At 32.7% G+C, this 23,323-nt stretch overlaps 1 protein-coding gene across 1 annotated transcript; it reads right to left on the bottom strand.

Annotated features, from left to right (window-relative positions):
- Positions 1 to 370: 370 nt before the first annotated feature.
- LOC129754560 (sodium-coupled monocarboxylate transporter 1-like) lies at positions 371 to 22,158 on the bottom strand. The gene is made up of 7 exons (XM_055750702.1): positions 21,664 to 22,158; positions 10,110 to 10,269; positions 9,957 to 10,022; positions 9,048 to 9,778; positions 4,408 to 4,582; positions 4,139 to 4,344; positions 371 to 608 (listed from the first exon to the last, which is right to left on the bottom strand). The coding sequence occupies exons 1-7, from the start codon at positions 21,879 to 21,881 to the stop codon at positions 371 to 373; spliced, it is 1,794 nt and encodes a 597-aa protein (XP_055606677.1). The 5' UTR covers positions 21,882 to 22,158.
- Between the last annotated feature and the right edge of the window lie 1,165 nt (positions 22,159 to 23,323).

The raw sequence follows: 23,323 nt of genomic DNA, 5'->3' as shown, positions 1-23,323 counted from the left end.
GTTGCGGTTTTCGGGTTTCGGTCACAAGAAAATACCAAATATTTACTTTTAATTTTGTTTTATTATTTTTCCTTTTTCCTTGCACTTAGTACTTTGCCTATCCTTTTCAAACGAACTTTTTCTTGTTTGAAGTCCGTTGGTGATATTTTGGCGAGATTTATGGCATCGACTTGGAGTCAAAAGTGGGTGCTGTCCATATTGTGTGACCGTAGCATAAATCTACTCAGATTGGGGACAGTTTTATTCAAATTTCTCTGACTACAATTTTCCCTTACAATACTAGTAATTCTCTTTTTAACAAATTGAAGAATTCGAGAGAGAGATCCTACAAAATACGAAATTAAAGAACAAACTAATACTGACTAGTTACTTAGTGTCTGGTTTCTAGGACTTCTAGGCGAGGTTCGCTGTCTTCAGCCGGCTTTTTTTTGTCCCTCCGGCGATCCAGCATCCGCTCCACGCAAGGCGAAAACAGTTTTGGGTTCATCTTGTAGGGGTCGTTGGCTCCGACGATGAAGGAAACTATCACTGCGATAACCATCGTTATTAGGGCCCCCATCAGGGTGTACCACAGATAGGAGATGTGGTAGAGGGCGAATTCAGGTTCACTGTAAAAGTATGGAGAAAAAAAAACATAAGTTAAAAATCAAAGTTTTCAATCTTTTTGTTAGAGATTCAGCACTGGGTTGGATCAGTCAAGGTTCTTAATAAAAAACATAAATTAATGTCAGGTTATTTAAATAAACATCAATTTTGTCAATTCTGTCAATTTTGTCAATTTTGTCAATTTTGTCAATTTTGTCAATTTTGTCAATTTTGTCAATTTTGTCAATTTTGTCAATTTTGTCAATTTTGTCAATTTTGTCAATTTTGTCAATTTTGTCAATTTTGTCAATTTTGTCAATTTTGTCAATTTTGTCAATTTTGTCAATTTTGTCAATTTTGTCAATTTTGTCAATTTTGTCAATTTTGTCAATTTTGTCAATTTTGTCAATTTTGTCAATTTTGTCAATTTTGTCAATTTTGTCAATTTTGTCAATTTTGTCAATTTTGTCAATTTTGTCAATTTTGTCAATTTTGTCAATTTTGTCAATTTTGTCAATTTTGTCAATTTTGTCAATTTTGTCAATTTTGTCAATTTTGTCAATTTTGTCAATTTTGTCAATTTTGTCAATTTTGTCAATTTTGTCAATTTTGTCAATTTTGTCAATTTTGTCAATTTTGTCAATTTTGTCAATTTTGTCAATTTTGTCAATTTTGTCAATTTTGTCAAATTTGTCAATTTTGTCAATTTTGTCAATTTTGTCAATTTTGTCAATTTTGTCAATTTTGTCAATTTTGTCAATTTTGTCAATTTTGTCAATTTTGTCAATTTTGTCAATTTTGTCAATTTTGTCAATTTTGTCAATTTTGTCAATTTTGTCAATTTTGTCAATTTTGTCAATTTTGTCAATTTTGTCAATTTTGTCAATTTTGTCAATTTTGTCAATTTTGTCAATTTTGTCAATTTTGTCAATTTTGTCAATTTTGTCAATTTTGTCAATTTTGTCAGTTTTGTCAATTTTGTCAATTTTGTCAATTTTGTCAATTTTGTCAATTTTGTCAATTTTGTCAATTTTGTCAATTTTTGTCAATTTTGTCAATTTTGTCAATTTTGTCAAATTTTTCAATTTTGTCAATTTTGTCAATTTTGTCAATTTTGTCAATTTTGTCACTTTTGTCAATTTTGTCAATTTTGTCAATTTTGTCAATTTTATCAATTTTGTCAATTTTGTCAATTTTGTCAATTTTGTGAATTTTGTGAATTTTGTCAATTTTGTCAATTTTGTCAATTTTGTCAATTTTGTCAATTTTGTCAATTTTGTCAATTTTGTCAATTTTGTCAATTTTGTCAATTTTGTCAATTTTGTCAATTTTGTCAATTTTGTCAATTTTGTCAATTTTGTCAATTTTGTCAATTTTGTCAATTTTGTCAATTTTGTCAATTTTGTCAATTTTGTCAATTTTGTCAATTTTGTCAATTTTGTCAATTTTGTCAATTTTGTCAATTTTGTCAATTTTGTCAACTTTGTCAATTTTGTCAATTTTGTTAATTTTGTCAATTTTGTCAATTTTGTCAATTTTGTCAATTTTGTCAATTTTGTCAATTTTGTCAATTTTGTCAATTTTGTCAATTTTGTCAATTTTGTCAATTTTGTCAATTTTGTCAATTTTGTCAATTTTGTCAATTTTGTCAATTTTGTCAATTTTGTCAATTTTGTCAATTTTGTCAATTTTGTCAATTTTGTCAATTTTGTCAATTTTGTCAATTTTGTCAATTTTGTCAATTTTGTCAATTTTGTCAATTTTGTCAATTTTGTCAATTTTGTCAATTTTGTCAATTTTGTCAATTTTGTCAATTTTGTCAATTTAAAACAACAAAAATAACTGGAAGTCAATTTGGTCAATTCAGCATTTTTTGTTATTTTCGTCATTTTTGTACCCTGTAATTCTTGAAATTTTAAATTTTTTCAATAAGATTGTTTGCCATGATTTATTTTCATTTTTTTCCATTTTTGATATTTTTTTTCTAATTTTTGCAATTTTTTAATTTTTACATAATTTTTGAGGATTTTTTTTATGAACTTACTTTCTAGGTATATTTTTGACATAAAATAAGCAACGCAGAATTTTGTTGCATGATCGTGACCGGAAAATTTCGGGATATTTTTCAATAAAATTGCAAAAACCTGCGCAATGGAGTTCAAATTTTCAAATTTTCAAATTTAAAAACTTGGATCAGATCCAAATTTTTATAAATTATTTTTTTGGCAAATCGGTGAAAGTTTATATTCCACCTCTATCCCGGTCCTACTTTTTCTAAATAATGAAATGTTTCGGGGTAAAGTATGGTGTACGTTAATGAGTTTTCTTCGCAAAAATGCTCTTTCGCTCTTTTCAACATCTGTAAAATTTTCTCCTCACTTTTCAATTCATCTTTATAAATTTTCAATCCTGATGTTTTTTCTTTAAGAATATAAACTTTCACTGATATTCCGAAGAATAAATTTACAAAAATCAATTAACGGGGGTTAACTTATCTTAAAAAAAAAGAAAAAAAAAGATCCAAAAAATTTTTGCAAAGTCTAAGCATTTTTCAAAATTAGTGAAAAATTAAAGAAAATCACTTCAAATCTCAATTTATTATCAGAGCTCATCAGCAGAGTTTAAATCGTATTTCAATCCCAATAACCCAATAACTTTTTTGCATAATGATATATGAAGTTATGGTCTTCGACAAAGTTTTTCAACGGAAAATTTCCTTTCAATATAATTTTTAAATTGGCAGAAAAACCATAATCAGGCTGCGTTCCACAGAAGAAACATAAATGATGTTGATTTTTAAGAACATAATATTAAATTTTCCCATACAAATATAATCATGCAAACGTAACTTAAAAATTCTGCAAAAAACAAGGATGAGTTTTGAACCAAAACGAAGCTTTCTAGACCCCACGGTTTGAGAAATTCAAAAATGACCCCGAATCGACTCAGTCTAGTGCTTCCAGAAAAGTCTCTCTGCTAAATCAAAGACAGTTTAGAACAAAACCACATCAGAAAAGATGTATTTTTCATTAAATCGTCGTATAAACTTCTGCTTTGTTAAGTTCATGGCAAGATATTCAGACACATAAAGTGAACCAGTGCATTAATATTCTATGTAAATCTGTGTAGTTCTTTAATGAAGACAGCTTATAGAAATTTCAATAATTATAGACCTTTCACTGAATTCTTTAGGCCATTTGATGTAACGGGATGTTTAGGTAAGTGCACTAATTTGTTAATAACAGACCTCACGTTTCTGTTTGACGAGGATTAATCTTCCTATCAACATTTCAATTATAGGTCATTTGAATAAAGTTCATCTGGCGAAGTAGATAGTCAAAACTGACAAAGTTACTACACATGGTAATGAATGGGGGTTCCCAGTTATGTACACAAAAAATGTTATGAACTGCAACGGACAGTTATTTTTCTAACCAAAACAATACGGTGCAACAGTCTAAATAGAATGCATTTGTTAGTCAAGTACACAAACAAATAAACAAACGAAAAAATCTCAAATATTTAAGTGCATCCAAGAATGCATTCAACTTACCTCGCCGGTGTTACTTGAGTGGACGTCGTCGTCGCGTTCATCGCCAGCATGCTCATCGGTTCCGACGCTATAAAGTGATAGCTACAACCCTGCGTATCGACCGGCTTGGTTTCGAACGTCATTTCTCCAGTGGCGATGGCGATCTGTGCCTTGAAGCAAATCCAGGCCATAACAACCAACCCGATCGTTCCACCCACAATCGCACCCTGTTGATGAAGACATTCCAAATAATATTTCAGTACAAGAATTAAGAAAAAAAAAATACTTACAGTTCCATTGGCCCATGGGATCAACACTCCGAGAGTGAAGATCCCTAGGAGAGGCCCATTGCTTACGCTTCCCAAACTCATCGACAGTTGAAGAACGGCACCAAGCTTTTCTACCACAAGCACCAGACAGACGCAGATGACTCCAAAAACTCCCACAACTGATCGCATGATGATCCTGGGAAAAATAATTAATCAATTTTATGAACTGGCAAAAATGACAAAAATAACTAAAATGAGAAAATGAGAAGAAAGGCAAAATTGGCAGAAATGACATAAATGTCAAAAATTGTTCAAAATTACAAAAATGACAAAAATTACGAAAATGACAAAACTGACAAAAATGACAAAAATGACAAAAATGACAAAAATGACAAAAATGACAAAAATGACAAAAATGACAAAAATGACAAAAATGACAAAAATGACAAAAATGACAAAAATGACAAAAATGACAAAAATGACAAAAATGACAAAAATGACAAAAATGACAAAAATGACAAAAATGACAAAAATGACAAAAATGACAAAAATGACAAAAATGAACTGGAACAAGACTAAACAAATGGTAAAGTACTTTGGAAAACGATCAAACAATAAACAAGTTCATATGCTGCCAGAGAAGACTGTGTCTTGTTTGACGGGGTTGAAATCACGGATGAATCTGAAATTGCAGAGAACTTAATAACTTCTTCATGGACAGTGTCATGAAAATCCATGACAGACATATTATTAATACCAGTCTACAATTAGGGAAAATACCTTACACGTGAAAGCGTTCGACTGTCATCCTATTTAATAAGAGAAAAATGCAAGAGATACTTGATTATATTATCCGATAAATAAGTTGGAAATACAAGAAAAGGTGCGTGAACTGGCAGTAAAAAAGCATTTTCAACTTTTTATTAAATCAGAAGGAATATTTATCGACGAGCAATCTGCATTTAGAAAGCAGCACTCAAAGAAGTCTGCAGTAAATTTGATACTTCGAACTTGGAAGATCAATATGGAAAACAGTATTTACACAGTTGCAGAATTTCTGGACTTCAAGAGAGCTTTTGGAACAATTCATCAACTGAAGCTTTAGCGACTACTTGAATAACCAAATGCAAAGAACAAAAAATGATTCATCTTATTCGCAATTTCGAGAAAATAATTTAGGTGTCCCTCAAGGAAGTGTTCTGGGTGCCTTGTTATTCATAATGATATGAAAGAACTACCTACGATATGGTCGTCTTAAACTATTTTTACTGATGATTTCGTCTCCTACTGGAATGGTAACGATTTAGAGCTCGTCATTCATGAGGCAAATGCCGATTTGGAAAATATCGCAGGGTTTCTGGAACGTAGAAATTTATATCTGAATATAAACAAAACCAACTGGATGGTTATTGGTAGATGGAAGATTGGAATTTGTCGAGATTCTAGAGTGTCTGTCCCGGGATTTCCCGGTCGGGAAATCCCGGGAATTTGAAAAATTCGGGATTTCTCGATTCCCGGGAATCATAGTTTCATTCCCGGGAATACCCGACATGTATGAAATTATTTCTTTGGAAAAGCCTGATAGCTTCCGGAACCGTTCTTTTTGAAAAAATATTTATGCAAAACTTATTGAGAAATTGCCGATTCCTGTCGCAGTGTTATTATTCAAAAAGATAAGTGTAAAAAGATTATATGTATTTCTACACTGTTTTCATCGAACGAAAACCCACAACACTTCGAAAAATATATGAAAAATCACGCAGTTGGTAGGCAGATTGTGTTTTCTCGAAAGTAACATTTAGGCATTTGTTTTCCTCTGGCTTTGATAGCCAAATGATTTTCAAAACTTATAAATGAAGAAGACTACGTTTGATGATATGATCATATGATCATATGAAGAGCAAATCTCGCCTGAGCTTTCATTACGTTGTATAAAAAAATGTAAACAAACAGTTTTGATCCGGAAAATACAAAAACTGACATAAACTAGTCGCATCTTCTTTTCATTTAGAATATTTTTAAGCTTGGACAACATATTTTATAAGTGAAATTCAAATTTTGAAGTTGTTATGATAACTTTTGCAGCAGTTTTATGTGAATTCTCGAGATGTTTCATTCGACGTGATGAAAGCTCACGAGAGAAAAATGTAAAGTGTTTAGAAAAACGAAAAAAGGTTGGATTAATCAAACAAATGAATAAAAAGATATTTTTTTAAACCCCCGATTGCATGAATGAAATCTTCATTTGACTTATTCATGATATTTTACAGTTCGTTTAACTGTTTTTAATTTATCATAGTAGAGTAAACAGTTTTATTTATTTAATTAAATGATAAATCATCCCAGAGAATGAAAATCCCGTACAAAAAAAATGATTAATAATAAGTTGTATGAAGAGTACATTTTGAAAAAATCATGGGCTTGTATGAACGTATGATTCGATAAGCTATATTTGAATCTAAGTGCACATATTTTACATGTTTTTGAATAATTCCCGGGATCCCGGGAATTCCCGGGAAACAGGCTACCAGATTTCCCGATTCCCGGGAACGGCAAAATGGCCGGGAAATGGACACTCTACCAGATTCGCCCTTTGATGGTTATACCATCGACAGAGTGCGCCAAGTTAAATATTTACGAATACAAATCGATGAAAAGCATAGCCCTTATTTATCATTCAATTAGGAAAATTGCCGTGAAATATGGTATACATTTCCAAATTAGCCGATAGGTTCATGACTTTGGTCGTATCTTCAGGCCCACTTTTTTCTCAAGACCGCTTTTACTCGAACGCGTCTATATCGTCCATAATTTCTCGATAAGATGCTGTGTTGAACTCAATCATTCGTTTGCTCAAGCCGAGTTTCTCTCGCTGTTTCGCTGTCCTGATTTTTCAGAATTTGCCTGATTTTCCGAGACACAGTCTGACAACCTGATAAGCCATTGAATTTCGCTGATTTTTTAAAATATGCCTTTTTTGCTGATTTTAGCGAATGTAATGAAAAATGGGTAGAAAGAAACTAGATTAGGCGCCATTGCTGAGTTAAAAACTGAAAATGTGGCTGAATCAAAGCAATCGAAAGATTCCCTTTAATTCTTATTTAAAAAAAAGGATTTCAAGGGAATCTTTCGATTGCTTTGATTCAATAGAATTATTCAACCAAGTAGGCTCACAACACATATAAGAGTTGAATGTTTAGCGATGACCAAAAAAAGGTCAACACTTTGAGCGAAATTTCCGTTACTTAAAAGTAGCCTGAATTAGCCTGATTTTTATTTAGCACACTTCTGAGTTGCTCAGTTTCTGGACAGGATGGAACATCAGCAAAAAATTTCCGTAGTCAAAAATGCCAATGTGCCTGATTTTTCAACGTGAAAAGCCATCGGATTTGCCTACCTTTGGAAATTTTCCTGATTTTTGCGAATGTGACGAAAAATGTTTAGAAAGAAACTGGATTATGTACCATTGCTGAAATGAAAATTTGGCTGAATCAAAGCAATCCAAAGATTCCTTTTGAACGAAATTTCCGTTACTTTATCATAGCCTGATTTTTCTTGATTTTTATTTCACCAGTTCTCTGATTTTTGAAAAAAAATGATGGCAACCCTGCTCACTAAAGTTCGTTATTTTGCTCTCTAATCTGGTAGGGTCAAAGCCTACTACGACCAGGGTTGCCAATTTTTTTTTCAAAAATCAGGAAACTGGTGAAATACGGAAGTGATGGAGATCTGATAAAAAATCAGATATGAAATTGTACGGTGATGGACGTACGCGGGAGTAAGACGAAAAAGTCGTCAGAAAAATAAATGTAAAATTTAAATAACCAAAGGATAAAATGTCTCCTCACCATTTCTAAAGAAGCGTATGGGGTGGAGGTAGGACCCAAATGGGCCTTAGAAGATGAGCTTTTAGCACAGCTTTTAGGTTTGTTTGAAAAAAAAACCTTTTTTTCTGAAAATCGAACTAAATATATCATATTTCTCTGAAACTGATATAAAGATGTATGATATAACCTTCTTAGGGCTGATATGCAACCATATGTCTTGTGCGCTTATTAACTTTGCCCCAAGAGCACGCTCTCTCCTCTTAAGGAGGGCGCAGCAGTTGCATAAGAGATGCTCTGCAGTTTCTTTTTCGAATCCGCAGAACCGACAGTCGTCGTTTTGAATAATGGTTATCCTTTTGAAATGCTGTTTTGTTGGACATTGTCCTGTCAAGAGACCAGTGTAAGTACTTAACTCGTGCTTACAGTTTTTAAACTGATGGATAGATATCTAAAAAATTTTACATGATTTGGGGAATAAGCTAAATTTTAGCAAACCGTCAGTGGAAGGGTCACTCAACGAGCCTGAAGTTTGTATGGGATTTTGAGACATTTTGATCGGGAGAAACAAGAAAAACTAGTTTTTATGAATAACTTTCGTTCCCTTCGAACATGTTTGCCTTTTTCAGTCCCTTGAAATCAACTTTTTTTATGGTTTTGACGATTTCTTAGGAGATTTGTAAGGATTAAAAAAATTATAAGTTTGGTTCAGCTCAAACAGGTAAGTGTTTATCGTTTTTTTTATTAAATGATGATGCAATTTTCCCCACATTTGCCACTTCAAGTGAATATACTTTATGAAATTTGAGGTAAAATTCTTGATCAACATGAACTTACGCAGTGGCCCTCTCACTCAGCGGTCGATTGGAGAAGGGTTTGAAGAAATCTTCCAAGACCACGGCCGACATCGAGTTCAATCCGGTAGACAGGGAGCTGAGTGCTGCACTAAATACTCCGGCTACGAAGAGTCCCGGAAGTCCTGGGAAGTCTCCTAAGGTGTCCATGACTAGCAGAGGTAGCAGTTGATCCTTTGCTTTGGCCAATTTTGTAGTCAAGGGATCACAATCGTAGTACTTCGCGTAGATCAAAAGGCCGCTATAACAGCACAGACCTAGTAGGAACAAAGTTCCAACGATGAAAGTCCACAAAGCTCGATTGGCGTCCTTCAGCGTCGGCAGTGAAAGATATCGCTGGATCATGTTCTGGCTGACGGCGTTTGTTTTAAGCCAGTAGACGACGCCGCCAATTACGCATGAGTAGATGTTATGCCTCGTGGTCATATCGAATCGCAAATCCGGAAGTTCAATCCGTCCACTAGCCATGGCTCGATCTATCACCACATCCAGTCCTCCAACATCGAGTGTCCCTTTGATTATAATCAGCAGCATCGCCCCGAACATCATCACAGTCTGGACGACGTCAGTCCAAACGACGGCCTTCAGCCCACCGACGCACGTGTAGAAAATGCAAATCACGCAAACCAGCGGCGTAATTAGATGGACATTCACGCCCGTCACCTGATTGAAGGCCAACGCTGGAACGTAGATCACAATGGGCAACCAGGCCATCTAGTTAATAGAAAGTGATAGAAAAAAACCATCACTCATTGACGCCAGTTCCATTTACGCGAAGCAGGGGGTAATTTTCTCCCCAAAAACTCCCACGCCCGCGAGTAGCAAAAAAACTACTCAATGGGGTTACGGAAATGATCGAGTAAAAAAAAGTTGCAACAAATGGGTAACTCACCGTGGCAAACGTAAAAAGTACCGATCCAAATAGTCGCATTCGTTTGTCGAACCTCGTTTGGAGATACTGCGTTTAAATTAGATAAATCACATAAATTATTTTCATTACAAAAAAAAACAAACACATTAGCTTAACCATGTGACATTACATTACCTGATAGGTGGAGGTAAGCTGCAAGTTGTGGAACACCGGCAGGTAGATGTACATCATGATGAAGCCCATCGAGACGACGCCGCCAACAATGTACATGTACTGGATGCCGTACACGTAGATTTCCGTCGGGGTTCCCAGCAGCGAGATGCCGGAAATAAAACTGCCAAAAGGAAGGAAATGGTAAACGGAGAATTGATAAATTAAATTTTAGTGTGAAAGTTTAGAGATTTTTACAGAGGATGTAGGAAAATTGGATAGTTTCGTCAGAAAAAAAAACCTTAAATAGTTTGTAAATTAAGAAGACTTAAAGTTATATTAATCGATTTTTAAATACGCAAGCTATGTATTACTACCAGATGAAGACACACGAAGTGCAAATTGGAAATAACGATGGGTTGATAGTTTTAAGACATGTCTGTTCTTAAATCATTTTTATTTAATCAATTATTGATTTACAGTTGAAAAAGTCTTTTATACTGTTGCCAACTGCTTTTACAGATAATTCACGATTTTCTCTGGACCATTTTTATTTTTCTCAATTTCACAAACTCATTACTCAGATCGAAAGGCTCAACATCAGTTGAAAATCATATTTTAGAATTAATTTGTAATCATACTAGAGCCCTACTATACCAAAAAAAATGCGCCGAGGGTCTTTAGATCTTCCCCAAATTTGAAAAATTGGTTCATTTTAACGACCTAACAACACATGTATTTTTCCAGATTTGTAAAATTTCTATTTTTTTTATCTCATTCAAACGCATTAAAATTTTATCAGCTTTTCAAATAAAATATTTAAACAAAAGTTTAGTAATGACCTTTAACATGAAAAATTGTAAATATGCTTTAAATGTCGTCTAAGAGTACAATCTGTATCAGTGAACATTCTGTTAAAAATACCAAACTTGAAGTCATTTTTACTGCAAATAACTTACAATTCAGGAAAAAAAAGTGTTGTATACCTACTTTGAAAAGTACATTTGAGGCCCTTGGAGCCAAAGGGGTATAAGTGACAAAATGGAAAAAATCGAGATAACCATCTAGAACGAATCCTTGACTATCAATCATCATATGCTATTTTAAACATAATTTTAATTCACTATTTTATTAAGTATAGATCTCGTTGAAAAAATCCTGCTAACTGAAATCTCCTTTTTGTTTGGAGCCAAAGGGGTATAAGTGCTGCACTTATACCCCTTTGCCTCCAAAGTCCATTAAACTGATGTACTTATACCCCTTTGCCACCAACCCTTACTTGATTTCATGAAAGTAATGTTTTTTCATCGGGACCAAAAAATTTTAAAATAAATGTAATTCACTTTTCTTTTGAATTGTTTAAAAATTTACCATCAACTGTGATTCATCTGATTGCATTTAGTGATAATTCTAGTAGAAAATAAAATTAATATATTTAATTATTTTTTCTATTTCAATAACAAATTAGCGGATCACAAATTTCTGATTTCTGGATATATGGAGTGTGTCACGGATTAAAGGTTTATAAAGTACAAAAAAATGTATTGATACGAGATAATTGGGTAAATTTTGAAGCGCCTATCGTTAATTTACTGTAAAAAACCAACTCAGAGTGACCGCAAGTCCCATTCCAATACCCAATTGATTAGGCAAAGACGTACAAAACACATGGTGATTGGAATTTAGTGGAAAATACCTTTCACGAATTATTATAAATTAATCCTGGGGAAAAAAAACTTTGTTTGGAGAGATTTACTAGAAGTTGCCAAGACCAGGTCGATCTTCAGCCATGAAATCTCTTAACCTACTGTACCAGAGTATATTTCTCATCAAAACAACAAAAAATATATTTATACGAAAACTAATTGACTCTTGTAGCAATGAATATTTATAGTTTCTTACCCATATCAACAAGATCAAAAAACATGGATGTGAAAATTTGTTGGTGGCAAAGGGGTATAAGTGAATTTATTTGGTGGCAAAGGGGTATAAGTGCATGTGTTTGGAGCCAAAGGGGTATACAGTGAGGGGCAAAATAAAGTGTCCAAATTATTTTTTTTCAATTTCTTTTATTTTTCTGGTTAAAATTCAACGAAAACACATCGTAATCATTTTTAAAATATTGTTTATTATGTTCTTTTCAATTTTTGTTAATGTTGCGCTGGAAAAAAAGAAAGTTTTTCTGATAGATAAAAAACAGTTAATATTCCAAAAAAAAAAACAGGGGCAAAATAAAGTGTCCAGATCAGTACAGCTTCAAATAATTCAAACTGAAGGCAAACAAGAACGATTTAATAATGGGTATGGCCTCCTTCAGCCTTCAACACCTCCTGCAAGCGCTTCGGCACACTTTCAACAAGGTTGTGCAAGTGTTGTGGGTCGAGTTCCTCCCACGCATGCTCCATGGCATCAAAATAAGTATTTTTAATTTGTCACACCAGTCTTATCACTCAGATCATCGAGGATGGCCCACAGATTTTCGATGGGGTTCAGATCAGGACTTTGTGAAGGCCATTCAAGGGGTTTGATGTGGCAGGAACGGGAAAATGACGTCATCAGATTGGCCGTATGCTTCGGATCGTTATTCTGCTGTAAAACGAAGCGCTCTCCGAGGCCCGTCTTGATGAGGGATACCTCGAGGTTTTCCGGCAGGATATTGCAATATGACTCAGCTGTCATGATTCCGTCAATTTTTACCAAATTGCTCACCCCACCCCAAGAAAAGCACCCCCACACCATCACGTTACTTCCTCCGTTGCTCCGTGCTCGATACCAATCGAAAACGCTTACTGAAGAAGATAGTAAGTTGCTATCGAAATACCGGTATCTAAACTTTTCATTTACCGTGGTTGAATTAAAAGGAATCTTTCGATTGCTTTGATTCAGAGGAAAACATTGTTGTGGGCCGACGAATCCAAATTTGAGCTATTCAACCGGAAGAAGCGGGATCATATGTGGCGCAAGTCGGGTGAGGAGCTCCAAGACCGCCATATCCAAGGAACAGTCAAGCACGGAGGAAGTAACGTGATGGTGTGCGGGTGCTTTTCTTGGGGTGGGGTGGTAAAAATTTGGTAAAAATTGATGGAATCATGACAGCTGAGTCATATTGCAATGTCCTGCCGGAAAACCTCGAGGTATCCCTCATCAAACGGGCCTCGGAGAGCGCTTCGTTTTACAGCAGAATAACGATCCGAAGCATACGGCCAATCTGATGAGGTCATTTTCCCGTTCCTGCCACATCAAACCCCTTGAATGGCCTTCACAAAGTCCTGATCTGAACCTCATCGAAAATCTGTGGGCCATCCTCGATGCTCTGATTGAAAAGACTGGTGTGACAAATAAAAGTACTTATTTTGATGCCCTGGAGCATGCGTGGGAGGAGCTCGACCAACAACACTTGCACAACCTTGTTGAAAGTGTGCCGAAGCGCTTGCAGGAGGTGTTGAAGGCTGAAGGAGGCCATACCCATTATTAAATCGTTCTTGTTTGCCTTCAGTTTGAATTATTTGAAGCTGTACTGATCTGGACACTTTATTTTGCCCCTGTTTCTTTCTTTTTTTCCAGCGCAACATTAACAAAAATTGAAAAGAACATAATAAACAATATTTTAAAAATGATTACGATGTGTTTTCGTTGAATTTTAACCAGAAAAATAAAAGAAATTGAAAAAAAATAATTTGGACACTTTATTTTGCCCCTCACTGTAAGTACCAAATTTAAAAAATATGTGTCGCCTCAATAAACGTCAAATAAACGTTGTTTTTTGGGAAAATGTTGTAAAATGCTTTGTTTTTATTTAGGAAAATCATTCACATGAAAAAAAATCATAAAAAATATCTATGGAATTTACTGGAACACAACGAAGCTTTTTTCTCGAAATCAGCTTTTATGCACTTATATCCCTTTGGCTCTAAGGGCCTCATTTGTTCCCAAGTTCCTAGAAGCGCGCGCTATCAGCATGTTTGAATGCAGTTGTTCGACCAATGTTTGTTTTCGATGCAAACAATGGTGTTCGAAATGAACTCTATTAGTAACCCTGAAGTTACTGGAATGCGCCTTAAATTATAGTGTCCATTAGACCGCTGCAATAAATGACTTTTTGCTCCCATATGTTTTTTCGATGCCTTTTGGGTCACCAAACATCTGTGTAAAATTTTAGATGATTTGGTTGAATCCTGAGTTAGCGCAACGCGTTTCAATTTTGTATGGAAATTTGTATGGGAGAAGAAATTTTTGCACATTAAATCATCCAGAAAATTCAAATAAGCTTGAAATGAAGTCGGTCTTTGATTTTTGGTTTTGAATATTCTTAAGCTTCATTTTTTGCTAATATAACAAGCTGCTAAGAATTTCATGAAAAAAGTTATAACCATTTCAAAATAAAAAATCTGAATTCATTGAAAAGTATTTGAAAATTGCGGATTTTGCGTGCTAGAGCTGTTAATGATAGCATAAAATGTTTTTGCAAAGATTATATAAATCAATAAATTTTCTGGCAATGCAAAGCAGATTTTAGAGATTTTTGATTTCCATCTTACGGATACACAGCTTGCAAATAAGCAGAAAAAACGCAAAAATTAAAAAAAAAATATTTTGAAAAATATTTTTTTTATAACATTGAATAACTTTTCTGGGGTATAAGTTAGGTTTTTTCTTTGTTCACATGAATAGTACTGCAAGAATCGAGGAATATTTTTCATCCAAAGTTGAATTTTTTAGAACTCTCAGTACATCTCCGGCGATTTTTGAATGAAAAATTTTGTTTTCCCATACAAATTTCCATACTAAATTAAAACTCGTTGCGCTAATTCAGGACTGAATGGATCGCTTAAAAAAAATTTATTGCTATTTCTGGCAGCAAAAACAACCAAAAAAAGCTATGGGAGGTGTAAAAATTTAAGAATTTGAAATTTCCATACAAAGCTTGCAGCGGTCTAGTGCCCATTAAAGCATCGCCATAATGATGTCAGTTCGATCAATTGTTAAATCATGTATGAAGCGGAAAAAGTTGTAGTGTTAAATGTAGAATTAATGAATTATTTTTTTTTGTAAATCGTCCCCTAATTATGACGTGTTGATTCCCATCGAAAATGGTCTGCCCAAACAAATGGTATTTTTTACAAAATGTTCGATACTTTTAGGCACCATTTAAATCTTATTAATAATTTTTCATATTGGAGGTCATTATTAAAATTTTTGTTATATGTTTTATTTAAAAACTGATAAAATTTCAAGACGTTTTAATGTGCTATTTTATTATTTCCTTTGAAAGATCTATGCAGCTTTGAAATATGGTTTTATTTTATTTACAAAAATATCTTACCGAATCTAACGCGATAAATTAAAGTTTAAGAAATATGTGTTTTAAAGTCGTCAAAACGAACCAAATTTTCAATTTTCACTTAGAACTGCTCAGATCTGAGAAAAGATTTCTGGTAATAACGTTTACCTACTTCATTTAATTTTTAACAATTATGTGAATTAAGGATGATAAAATCGAATTTTTTTCTCGAAACCTATTTTGACAGTATGGCTGGAATGGATGATTTTAAAGCACAAACAATAGGAAAATACACAATGTTGATTTCAGATAAAAAAAAATCAAAATAAATTCATATAACTTATTGAAAAAAAGTTGACTATTTTGTTATCAACATTTAGAAAGTTTAGTAGAAGAAAAAAATATATAAATTTTACAAAGGAGTAGGCGTTGACCTTATGACAGCGCATCGTTTTTCTTCGGGTCCGTGACAATTTTTAAAAGCAGATTGTTTTCAGTAGGTATAATTTTTTAGATTAGTTGTTCGAAAAAATAAAGAACGATTATCCGGAAGTCCATAGAAACACTAATCGCCGGAAGTGTTTTAAACTTTCTTATGGACGGGCTTGAGAATGTTTTTCAAACTGGATTATGGGTGTGCGAAAATTTGCTGTGTGCAGGAGGTTTAAATCGTTTCTTTGCGCAATTGGTTCATGGCAACCGGAAGTGAAGATATTTATTTTACTCCGAAAATGTGCCAAATTTTGAATTGGTTACTTCTGACGGAGCTCACAAATTCTGCTCAACAAGCGGACTTCATCGCTCTAAAAATCTACAGTTGTTGATTCAAAAATGTGCTGTGGCTGGCATTTTTCGTATCTGGTGATAAATGTGTGTTGATTGCAGGCCCACGGAAGGACGCGTCGAGAGGATGGGGAGGGGTTTTGAAATTCAAATTTAGCAAAAAAAAATAACAATACCGAAAATACACCAAAAAATAGGAAATGAACTTTTAACATCATTTTCTTACTCATGAACAATCAATTTTACTGATGCAATAAATCGAAATTTCCAAAACAGATCACCATGAAAGTTTGAAGTCAATGATATTTTCGGTAAGTCATTGATATTTCTGAACTAGAAATTTGCTTCAAAATAACTACTAAGCATACTGGTTTTTTAAATTACACATAAATATTTCCAAAACACAGATTAAAAAAAAGAATTCTAAAATCAATGTCAGATCAGGTAAAAAATTATCATGAATATTTATTAGGAAAATGATAATAATTTTTATACATAATTCATCTTTTATTAATATTTTTTTCTTAAGTTTCCATTGAAGGTTTGATTATAAAATTTAACTGTAGGAGAAAGTGAGGATACTTGATCCCTGGGGATATTTGATTCCTTCGCTATATCTCGAAACAAGAATGTCTCAAAAATACCAAATGTTCTAGAAAAATGTGCCGAATAGAAAAAATCAACAATGCTGTTATTTAAAAAACAATTAAAAATTTTATTTTTTGAGTTATTGAAATTTGTTTGAAAAATTTATCGAAATATGATTTGAAGATCTTTATTTATCACTTTAAAAATTTTCTCACAAAAAAAGCTATAATAAAAGTAATTATTCCAAAATGTCAATCGTTTAAGTAAACTTTTAACCTTAAAATGCAAAAATTTGTATAAAAATTGAAAAAATTAATATGTGGTACTAAGTTCGGTAAATTCATTTGAAAGTTAAAACATCGAATGAAGATGAAAGATATATATATTTTTTTAATTAAAGATGGTATTTTTTACAACAAACACGTTTTATCATTACAATAACTTGTTTATAGATTTAAATTGATAACTCAAGAAAACAACATCTTGGTGCTTATGTTTGAATGATTGATTTGGAACATTTTAGCGTACTCAACACGAATCTTTTGTCAAATTTGGACTTTAAGTTAAATCAATCATTGATAACTGGTTAAATTTTAAACCAACATTAAAGAAGAAATCAAATTCTTATTTTGTTTATTATACTTCCTTCAAGTAAGGAATTTTTTTTTTGAGGATGATGTGAAGTTCATCAGTTTTTTTTAAACTTGGAAAGATATCATTAAAAAAAATTTACAACATTACTGCAGAAAGATAAAAAAAACTTGATTTTATTCAGAAATTTGTGAAAACCTACAAAACGATTGACTTTTTGCTTCAAAAAGTTTCATAAATTTAGTTTGATTTAAAACTCCTCTAAAAGTTCGTTTAGTTAGGAAAAGTAAACAAATAGAAAACCTTTATTTTTTCACAGAATTTTAATTTACAGTAGTTTCTCGATTTTATCACTATTCGATTTTATCAATACTCGCCAAATTCACGCTCGATTTTATCACGGTTATTGTTTCGATTTTATTACGCTTTTTAAGAAATCATTTCTAGGTCCTTAATTTTCATTCAAAAGCATAGAGCGTCTTTGTTTATGATATTTTTTATGGTTTATGTTATAGTATATAGGTATCCAATAATATGAAAATGCCATTGAACTGCTTATTTTATCTGTATAGTGTTTCAAAACGTCATTTGTATTTTGATGAAAGTTCATAAATAAAACTTTTATTTTAAAATAATATGTTTTGTTTTCAAGTTTTGTCAAAAAAAAGTGCAGAACTTCCTTAAATAATATTAACCCTTCATTTCACGATTTTTTGTTTTTTTTCATAAAAATCATTTTAAACAGTCGGAAATGATGTGTACATTAAGAATAAAAATTAAAATAAAGTACGATATTTCTCTTTTTCCATACGTTAATTGATGACAATTTGTTACTTTATGAAACGAAGGGTTAACCTATTTTGAAAAGGTAATTCAATAACAAAACCTGTTAAAAAATTTGCACATTTAGATTGAAGGAACTCAAATAATTAAATATCACGTTTTCACTTCATTGCAACTAGAAAAAAATTTAAATTTTGTTGCCTTGTGTTAAGAAACAAGAAACACTAAATAAAAAAGAAGCTGAAATTGGTTTCTTGAAGAATATTTCATGTCAACATATTATTTTTAATGACATATACGATTTTTTATGTAACAATTTTCAGTAGTAAGGTAGAGGATATTAGAGTTAAGATTTCTTTCTGTTGGCCATCGTGCAAAGCAAACGCCTGTAAAGTGGTTTCCAAATTTTAGATGCATATAATTTGTATTTGATGAATAAACCTTTCTTTGCGGTTAAAAAAGGATAATTAGCCGATTTGGTATTATAGACCCGGATTACTATTTTAAGTTCATCTTTAAAACTACTGTTTTGTGGAATTGTCTACATGTTTACTATTTATCTATTAATGACTTTATACTATTTCAATTATTTCAGTTTTGTTGTTGTCTAAAAATTAAACTGAAAGACAAAACGGTGACTATCCCGGTTCGAATAATGAAATTCACTTTGCCAGCTTAATTTGGCTGATTTAAAGATTCAATTAAAGTAAAAAAAAAAATAATTTCGATGTACGATGTTCCGATCATTAGCCTATATTTATAAATAGAGATGTACCGAATTCCCGGTCGGCCGAATATTCGGCGCCGAATATCGCCAAAAAACCGTTTAACCAAATATTGGGCTCACCGAATAATTGAGCTAAGTACTCGGCCGAAAGGGCCGAATCGGCCGAATATTTATTATTTAAATTTATACAATAACAGACTTGTCAAATTTTCAAATGAGTTTGAATAATTCATGAAATATCCTAAAGTAATGTTAAAAGAGCTACACAATCATCGAAAACTTATGGTTCAGCAAAACATCTTAGAGCTGTTTACCTTTCACTGAAGATCGGAAGATAGTACAGGAGAATGCTGACAAATATCGCTTCATACTTTGATTATCGTTTATTAATTCGAAATAAGTTAAATCTGACCGGCATGCCCAGATATTATTTTAAACTCTCCGGATTTTTCTCGGGTTTATTCAGATTATTTGCTGAATCAAATGAAAAACTAAAATTTGAAGACTTCGTATTCAAAAACGTTTTTCAATAAATTCCAAAATGAACAAACATTTTTTTATAATACTTCGATATGAGTTGAGTTGAAAAAACTTCTGCTGTGATTCAATGAAAAGTTTAAAATCAAGTTTTTTCTTTTTTTTTCCTCTTGTACGTTTAAGAATAAACCCTAGATTTCGTTCAGATTTCTTCATTTTTTTTTTTAATCGTCCTAAATTTCCCTACCATGTAGATACATAGTTTTTAACAACTATTTTGAAAATTTCTTACTGATTCGATCTTCATCTTATTCGTTATCAATAAGCAATTTCGACTTGTTTGGCACCTGTTTCGACATGTTATGTCCCAGATTTCACAGGAATCCAATCTCCTTGTTGATAAACGCCCTAGAAGCGACAAGTCATTTGATGTCCTTTCTTGTTGAAAATAATCGACTCAAAACACGAGAGGCATAAAACTGGAAGAAATAAAAATAAATTGAAGTAATCGCTTGTGTTTTTTTCACCAAAAACTCAATAAAATAATAAACCGAATATTCGTTTGCTCAAATAGTTGAAAAGGTCAATATTCGGTATTCGGTCGTTCGCCGAGTAGCACTATTCGGTACATCTCTATTTATAAAACTGGGATGATAAATTATTTAATCAAAAAAAAAAACATGGAATCCAGTGGATACAAACTAAATTTTATTTTGTCTTGATATTTTTATTATATAAATAAAAACGAAAAACATACAACGAGAGATTTAAGAAATTCCTCAATATGTTGAAATTCTATGATTTAATGCTTACAATGGTCACCCTATCAGTCTCTTCATTATTAATTCATAACTATTCAACCGATTGAATGTTTTTGAAAAGAACGGCATTTTTTCATCAAAATTCCTTTATCCTCATAAAAATATAGTTTCAAAATCATTGAAAAAATATGGGTTAACTTTTTAAATTATCAGCTTTGGTCTGTAAAATCAAGCACTTTTATTATTCAAATATGAGTTCTCAATCTATCTAAATTCATATCAATTAATAGTTTTTCAAATCGACTTCAACGAAAAGAGTTATCTTTGATGCAAAACACCCATTTTTTAGAACTTGTTAGGACGTTTTCTGAAGACCACAAAAATCAAAACTCAATTTTTTAAAGAAATTTCCGATAGCAGACATTTTGAAAATTTTAAAATTGTGTAGTGTATGAAAATTGGTTCAGTAGTTTTGATTTTACAGTCAAAACAATAATCCAGGTCTATATGACCCTACTCGACTAATTGTCCTTTTTTAACTGGATGACTCAGGTAGCCATATTCAAAAATCCAAAAATGTGAAATTGTAGAGCTTCTGATTTTAAGAAAAGTCAGACAATTTCATGCATCTAACTAAGGTTAATTTTGAATTGATTCGTTTAAAAATCTGTTCTTGTTCAGTTACACTTCCTTATTAAAACCCACTCTCAAGTATTTGAATTGAAAATCGAAATTTTCAATGAAAAAAAACGGTTAAATTCGTTAACGTCATGTTGTGTGGTAATATGAAATGTCTCAAGCCTAGTGTGATTTAAGACTGAATTCCAGAGACGAGCTAAATTTCTAATTTTCTTATTAAAAATACCTTTTACGGTCAAGTAATTTTCCGATATAACGGTGAAAATTTTACTCGGAAAAATCTCCATCAGGAGCCGTGTGGTATAAAATATGGTTTTCCCTACGATCATCGTTTTTAACAACTGTTTTGAAGATATCTGTCTCAAATTCATCTAACGAGATATCAAATAACCCATTGGTTGGCTCCTATTTCGACATATTTTATGCCAGATTTTATTGGAATTGATTATCTTTGTGATAAACGACCTAGAAACGACAAGTGATTGGAAGTCCTTTCAGTAATTGATAACAATTTTAAAATCATACGATCTTTCCAAAGAGCGAGTTGAAATGAAACTTAACTCTTGAAATATTGAATGACCAAAAAAACTAATCTTGAAACTTAAAACGCAAGAAAAAGGAGAAAATTGAAATAATTGATTTCCATAGAAAATTAAAAAAAATCGAAGAATAGATGTACAAATTTTTACATTTTTCTTAGCCCTAAGAAACATTACCCAATATGACGAATTGGTTTAAAGATATCATCTACAAACGTTATATTGCTTATATTATCCTACAACAACACTGTATGTCTAAAAATATTTTTCGAACAATCACCATTTTTTTTTAAATTGTTATTTTATAATTCAGTTGCCAATCTGTGCTAAAATGCATTAAAATGCAAATCAAAGATTCACCTCTTAAATCTCCTTTCTATATGCTGAAATATGTTATAAAACATATTACCTGGCAATCAGTGACAACGAAACAGGAATAACGCTCATCTGCCTTCCACCAACCAGGTAATCCGCCTCACCATCTCCTTTTTTGGCTTTCTTCTTTATAAACCCAAAATACACCCCAATCATGGCACAACTGGCCAACATAAGCACAAACACCACATAATCGTACAGCCCAAACTTTTGCAGAGAAATCTTCACATCGTCAACACTTAAACCCGTCATTTTTGCGCTCTTTCATAAACTGCACGATCCTCAAAGAACTGCACTCTTAAACTTCTTCACAAAACCCTTCTGCCCCACTTATCACTCACCGGGAGCTTTATGCGACGATTAATCACGCTCCGATCGCACTTGCAAAAAATCAATCACCTATTATCCCCTTAAAGTATGCACACGATTGACAAAAAAAAACTCCTCCGATCACGAACAATGGATCCCGCGACTCGCGACGAAGATTTCGTTCGTTCTGCAGCCAAGAAGATCCGACGCTCAACTGACCGGATTGATAAAAGATAACAATGCATTAAAGCAATGCAAAATTACGTCTAGTTATTTCCCCAGAACATCACGTTCCTACAGACGAACAAATCCGGCCGCGCAGTTGAGTTGACAGTTGAGCACAGGAAAAAAAAAAGTGCGCGCAAAGAAATTCCCACGAGCCCAACCCATCCGAAAAACGGGGCTAGGAGTTTTTTCGGACACAAATTTAAACCCACCTTCACCTTTCCATATTCATTCATGTACCCTCCATTCATAAGAGGGATCCCTCGAAAGTCACAGTGCGGCTGATCTTTGGTGATCTTCAACGCTGGAGAATTTCCCCTTCTGCCCCCCAATCGGCGACTGCAATTATGATGATGGCGAAGCCGACATTGTGTCAATCCCCGTAAATAGCCCTCTCCCCGAAAACCAGTTCAAGTGGCCTGGCACATCAAGATCGCAAACTGTCGTACCGAGATTATCCAATTTCGGACACACAAGTGAAAAATTGTTCTACACCACTTCGCACAGTGGGATCAAATGGGATGTAGAAGAAAGGTTGGAAGCTTGATATACATTTGATGAATGTTCCTACCAGCTTTCTAACTTGTGATGGCATTTTTGAAGTTTTTGACGTTGCTTTTCTAGAATTTGGATGAGTAAGGGGAATTTTTAAGAAATGTTTTCGAACGAATTTGTAGAGAGTCTTTAAGTTTCTCCAAAATTTCACGAAGTTTAATTTAGGTAATTTATGAACGAAGTTTTTTATGCAGTTACTTTAAATTTCCGTGATTGGAAAAAAATTTAGATTTTCTTTTTTTTTTAATAAAAGTGTTTATAAAAAATTTTTTATGTTGTTACTTTTAAAACTGCATCTCATCATACCTTCATTGAAATATTGAAAGGATTTTTATCAAAATATCCAAATTCTTGAAAAAAAATTTAAGATTGAGAAATTACAATAAAAAGAACAACTATTTTTTCAGATAGACGTACCTATATCATGGAAAGAATTATAAGATCACTAATTTAAAGATAAATAAAAATTATAATCTAACAGGAAGTACTAAAATGAACCATTCTCGCGCCCCATTCGAACCAAAACGAACACAAATACATACAGAAACTTAATTAAACTTGATGTTTCCTCTAAGAGATTCCTTTTACTTAACGTATATCTTTCG

Source organism: Uranotaenia lowii, chromosome 3, assembly GCF_029784155.1.
Source record: "Uranotaenia lowii strain MFRU-FL chromosome 3, ASM2978415v1, whole genome shotgun sequence".
NCBI classification, from domain to species: domain Eukaryota; kingdom Metazoa; phylum Arthropoda; class Insecta; order Diptera; family Culicidae; genus Uranotaenia; species Uranotaenia lowii.
Note: the sequence above shows the minus strand (reverse complement) of the source record. Positions and strands in the feature narration are given on the sequence as shown.

What these genes read in the sequence shown, in the direction of transcription:
- LOC129754560 (XM_055750702.1), bottom strand. Translation starts at nt 21,881, where the DNA reads ATGACGGGTTTAAGTGTTGACGATGTGAAGATTTCTCTGCAAAAGTTT. An exon ending in AGCTTACCTCCACCTATCAG is followed by an intron (nt 10,023 to 10,109) that starts GTAATGTAATGT and finishes ATTTAAACGCAG; the next exon opens with TATCTCCAAACGAGGTTCGA. An exon ending in ACTCAAGTAACACCGGCGAG is followed by an intron (nt 609 to 4,138) that starts GTAAGTTGAATG and finishes ATACTTTTACAG; the next exon opens with TGAACCTGAATTCGCCCTCT.